At 33.7% G+C, this 6,000-nt stretch overlaps 1 protein-coding gene across 19 annotated transcripts in view; it reads right to left on the bottom strand.

Moving 5' to 3' along the window:
• Positions 1-594: 594 nt before the first annotated feature.
• Positions 595-6,000, bottom strand: part of NR2C1 (nuclear receptor subfamily 2 group C member 1) — a 51,455-nt gene continuing 46,049 nt past the window's right edge. For all 19 annotated transcript variants that reach the window (XM_040557082.1, XM_040557182.1, XM_040557146.1 and 16 more), the window contains 4 exons: positions 4,302-4,441; positions 2,463-2,600; positions 1,683-1,788; positions 595-1,154 (listed from right to left, as the gene is read on the bottom strand). In XM_040557082.1, the coding sequence (XP_040413016.1) occupies positions 980-1,154; positions 1,683-1,788; positions 2,463-2,600; positions 4,302-4,441 (559 nt within the window). In that variant the 3' untranslated portion in view covers positions 595-979. The remainder of the gene's footprint in view (positions 1,155-1,682; positions 1,789-2,462; positions 2,601-4,301; positions 4,442-6,000) is intronic.

Raw genomic sequence — 6,000 nt, 5'->3', positions numbered from 1 at the left:
CAAAAATTAATTTCCAAATCCTATGCAGGAATAACGACACGAACACATGCACAGAACTCTAAACACAATTTGTTTCTTAGAGCGACGGCCGAAATAAAGTTAAGAGGCATCTCAAATGCCTCCATCCTTGGGTGCTGAGTATGAAAGGGGGCGGGATAGCGTGAAAAAGCTTGAACTTGTGAGACCAGAAAAAGCAGGAGGCTGCTCTTTGAATACCTGCAGTAAATACTTCGTAGTTTTTCATAGTATAAAACAGCTGACATCTACCAATACATACTACTACAGCACAGTATTCCTTGCATCTACACAGCAGTCAGTACTGACCCTTTGCAGCTTCACTTTTGATCAACTGCATCAAAATGTCAGCAGAATATTTTTAAAATGTGAAATTCCTCTACCTTCCCTTCACTTGTAATGGTATCCACTGTTTCATTCAACAAGAAATTAATTTTTCTTCAAAACAACAGCAAAAATCTAAGTTTGGTTATAAAGGTCTCATTTCCATGGAAATACTGGCCTTTTCAAAATGTTTGATCATGTATTTTCCATTTATTCAGTGAGAAGGAACTAGCAGCAAAAGACTGAAAACACAGCTCAGAGAGGAAAGTTAATTTATTTGCCTAAAACATCAAACTAAGTTGAGATACCTTAGTTCAGTCAAAGCTTCTTCAATTTCTTCACAAGCCTGGACTTCATAAACAAATATTCCAAGTTCATCTATCTACAAAAATAGGATGGACAATTCTTGACTTTCTTCAGATATCAAGTTAATTTACAAGTCCTTGAAGATCAGATGAAAAATAGGAAGCGATCCTATATTCCTTCAGACACTCCACCACATTTCCCAATTGTACTGGAAAGGAGGAATATTAGCCTTCTTTAGATAGGTGCATGTGAAGGCTTATTGCCATCTCTTGGAGACAGGGTATGCATTTACATCACCATGACTGCCATGGTGCAGAATCCTTGATTGCTACTTTTATACGGCATGACCAATTATTTGAGTGTTATAGTCCGCTGTCTCCATTCGCAGGATATATGGGATGATGCTATCAATCTGAACATTTCCAATTAGTCCTGCAAAGAACAGCTCCTCGGTGATGGCAGCACTCATCAGCCTAAGAGCAGGCAATCGGAGAAGGAGTCTAGACAGTCTGGAAAGTAAGTTTGGTAAAAAGTGTTACTTGGTCACACAACTCGGTGTTGTTCAAGTAGCAGTAAGAGAACAGAAAAAATTAACTGGGAACAATACTGGTCAAAATTTGCTATATTTAGTTCATGATAGGCTTAGATGCTTAAATCAGTGGAGTATATAGTTAGTCATGCCTTCAACAGTACAAAAATGCAAATATGTAAGCCTATGTGCATGCACTGTACAATGTTTGGACTTAGACTAAATGACGAAATACTCTACATAGGTGCAATTCAAAATGAAAAAAAATAAAAATACTTCATTTATTTAATTTACAATATTTCTTTTTGGAAAATAATAATGAATAAGTAGATACATTATATTCATAATATGTATGAATATATACATAATATTTTAAGTGCTCTAAAAGTAATTTTTTACATTTAAGAAGAATAAAATGCACATATTTATTACAAGAAATACTGTACATATCAATATTGTTGGTGCTCTGAAAAGAGAATCAATCAAGTAAACATATAAGTTTACATACCTGTAAGTATCATCTGGATATGCTTTTGTTACATAGTCTTGGAACTCCATGTAAGCCTTTTCTTGAAATTTCTCTATCTGTACCACATTTTCTAGACCTGGGTGATCTGAAAGACACCCTATATTGTTATATCTGTTCCATATAAGATGCTTTAAAATCCATGCAGATTATCTACTTGTAAGCATGCTGAAATGATCATTTGATAGCTGTAGCAACTTCAAGTTTTCCAACAGTTTTAATGAAGGATGCTGCTTTACCTCTTTATTTTTTTCCTCTACGTTGGTGTTTTACTTCATTGTTTATAATACAACCGGACATTCTGAAGAGTTCAAATAAATGCAGTACTTGCAATGTTTACATCATTCCTTATGATATACCTCTGTTCTCTGTGTTGCATGGAACAGCATTGTTCCAATACACTGATATTTATTGGAATATTGTATGCATAAATATAATTTGTGGAAAAGAAATAATAGCATCAGACGAAAAAGCAAATAAAAAACTATGAAGTATTTGTTTCCTAAAACTTGCAAAATCATAGAATCATAGAATGGCCTGGGTTGGAAGGGACCTCAAAGATCATCTAGTTCCACCCCCCCGCCATAGCTTACCTAAAATATACCCCTGTGGAAAACACAGAAAATTCTTTTAAAGGTTGATGATCTTAGAGGTCTTTTCCAACTGAAATGATTCTATGAATTTTTAAACTGACTTTTAACACCTTAAGTCCCTATAGTTGTAGAAAAAGAATAAATGTTTACATTAAGAATAATTACATACCAGGACTGAAGAGTACGATTGCTTTCAAATATGCATATTCATATCCATCCAGGCAAAGCTTAACCATACTGTTACAGAACTCTTGCAATTTGAAGATATGCTCCATTACTAGTTTTCCTCTGTCTGTTGGCAGCTTATCTGAGTTGACACATACATAAAATATAAAAACCCCAATGTCAACACACGTGCAAAAATGTAGTCACACTGGATTTTTAAAAACATTAATCATTTGTATTAGATCAAGCAGGGGGGAATCTATGCCATCTATAAACTTACATACTAGGTCTCAATAATCTTTACACCAACAGTTTCTGTCACTGAAGTTTCCAATAACCAGAGGTGGACTAAATCAAGGAAAGACTATTTATAACTAAAGGCAACATTGCTATTGCAGATCTACACTGTACATCTAAGAGTCAGGTGCAGTATTTATATTCATTGATGGGTTACTTTACTCAGTCAAGGACCATGCCACTGCTGAAAAAGAAGGTACACTATACACCTTTCCTGGGAATGTTGGTGCAGAGCTGTTCCCCCCCCTTCAGTAACTGGAAGACATTGGATATAAATTTCTGATTTGTACATTCAAACTGAATTCCCAAATTAATAAGAATATACATTTGTAGTAAAGGTAAAACCATCATTAATTATTAAAGTTTTTGGTGAACACGCTTATAAATTATGTAGACTGACGGAAGTCCCCAAATTCCATTTGCATCCTTCCTAAAGATATTCACAATTTGTTCATATTTAGCTGATCCTTTATGTTTAGTGGTTTAATCAATTTGTTTTTATTACAAACTATTGTTTATTTAAAGCAGGATCTTTTGGATATTTTTTTAAACCTGAAAACCCCTAAGAATGAACTCTTTAATCTCTTCATCATAAAAGGAGAGGAAAAACTTATAATTTAGAGAGTTATTTTTTCATGGTTTACCGATCTCTTTTTGCATAGCATTAAAGAGAGTAACAGCAAATAATCCTAAATCTAGTTATACCTGAAAATGCTAACATTTTTGTATGTACATCTAACTTAAAAAATGTGCTAGACTATGAACAGATAAAGATTTTTATTTTTATCTTAACTAAAAGACTCCCCTACTTCAGTTTGAATATCACTCAAGAACATTTCCTTCACTGTAGACAAAATGAAAGAGAAGGCCAACTTCATTTAACGTAAAACATGCAAAAGATGCAGGACATAGGATAAAAAGGAAGGAGGCATACTTAGTGTAAATCTGCTTGGAAGACTTGTATGGAGTCTAAAACTAATATACAAGCCAAGTTATGTACAGGAAGTACATCACGAAGGTGGCATTCGGCTGCTTTGTTTCACAGCTATGAACAGCAAGGACAGTTGGGTTCTTCTTTACACCCTTGATAGAGAGGAATCATATTCACAGTACACTTGTGTTCTTAAAGTTGAGGCTGCCTGAAATATTCCTATTTTGAGCTGATGTACACCAACAGAACAGCAGAACACTATTAGAGTTCACACAGATATCAAACATGATTAAAAACCAAAACAAACAGTAAAAGCTAACCTACATTACAAAGATGGGCAAATATATATATATATAGTTTGTTTTTTTTTTTAATTTTGGGGAAAGGAAGCATTAGCATAGTTGACAGATGACTTTGGAAAAATTGCCAGAAATTTCCATCTTGAGAACTGTATTTTCTAGTATTATTTTGTGTCAATACCAATTGTTCAATTTTATGAACAGTAAATTTTCATTAACAATTGACATATAAGTAAATAAACTTCTGCTCAATTCAAAACTTAAAAACCATGATGTAATTCCCCAAGTATGCAAACGTGCACAATATTCACCTTACCTTGCTGTAAACTGCTATGAAGGTGATTAACAAATGCAGTTAACATAGTTGCCACGTTCATAACTTGTGAACATTGTGCAAGACCAAGCGTAAAAAGTTCGTTCCAGCAGGCTTTTACTAATGATATGCTGTTATCCTGTCTATTAAAAAAAAAGTACATTAATTTCACTTAATAAAACCAGCCACTTGGCTTTACATTTTTTTAATTTGAAGAACACTTCATAAAACATCCATCTAATTCAATCACTGCAGCCAGTACCAGAATAAATTAAAACACTAAATTAATTAAAACGCTAGCATTAAAACACATTTTAAAGTGACATTTGTAAAGAAATCATTTTTGTTTTAATGATCAAAAAGGCAACAGATCTCTACCAGAAAAGCAAGCTGAAGTTACAGTAAATGACAACTAAGTATATTCCATCATTTCCATCACGCTAGTTTTCCTAGGATTCACACTCATTTTTAGGTAAGATTTATATGCATGGGCAAAAAAAAGTTTGCATTGTTGCTGTATTGTGGTTGTAGAATAGACTCAAAAGTCTTTAATTTTATTTTTTTTAACTTGAAATCTGACAGTTTGGTGCAATTTCTAAGTCTTTTTTTATTATTTTTTTTATGCTGAAACTTAAAATTAGGCCTATTAATATTCAGCCCTTCCATATTAGTAACCTAACTTTCAGTGATGCCAAGCATCTCTAACTTGTAGGGCTTAACAAGAGCTCAGTACCTTATAAAAAGGAAATCCTGCTACTGAGGAGTCAAATTCAAGTACCATGGTTCACAGTTTTAGCCAGTAAATATAAATAACGGAAAGTTAAAAGAACCACATGACCACATGGAAGTTAAAAAGAACCACAGGATTTTCAAAGAAGAAAAGCATATTTAAAGCTCTCCATATTAAAGCTAATCCATTACTTTATGGATGATCAAACTTATACCAGAATTAGCTGATCACACGTAGCCCCAAAAAACTAAGTGGCTGTAACCAGCCTGCTTAACATTTCAGTAGGAATCCCTTTTGCCTACAGAGATTCTTGTGCAGGAAAATGAACTAAGCAGTATCTTGATATCATTACCTAAATTAGTATGTCTAAGCCAACTATCTTGCCGAGACTAAGGAAAACAGTGCTTGGGGAGGGAACCACTTGGATACAATTATTTTACAAAACAATTAGCGCTTTGCTCTGGCTCATCAACTCCTCTCAACTGCTAATACCATGAATTTATTTTCATTTTAAAAATGATATATGAGTCACCCTTCTAAAAGTTAAAATTATACAGCACGTAATGTCCTCAACTTTAAAAAGCTTCATTAATATCAAATAAGCCTCCACTGTTGCCCATGATCTTGACTGGGACTGCAAATGTTAGCACAGGCGAGTATTAACAACTTTCAGAAAGCCTACTCCTCCATTTTCTTATTCAAACAGACAAATATATTGGGAAGTGACACATTTCAAAAAATGCAGATCTTCTATACACATTTCTTGTTAAATCTTTCTGGACAGGCAGGTCTTTTGCAGATTTTACTTTAAGAAAACAATTCCTATTTGTTGTTGTAACACTACTTTGCATTGTCTCTCTGTTGCAAAAAACTTTTTAAAATGTACAAGGACACAGTTCACTATGTTAATTTGCTAAGTATTTTGAAATCCTGCAGGACAACAATTTCTACTAAAATATCACATTTACCCAC

The sequence above is a fragment of the Cygnus olor genome, chromosome 1, assembly GCF_009769625.2.
Source record: "Cygnus olor isolate bCygOlo1 chromosome 1, bCygOlo1.pri.v2, whole genome shotgun sequence".
NCBI lineage: Eukaryota > Metazoa > Chordata > Aves > Anseriformes > Anatidae > Cygnus > Cygnus olor.
Note: the sequence above shows the minus strand (reverse complement) of the source record. Positions and strands in the feature narration are given on the sequence as shown.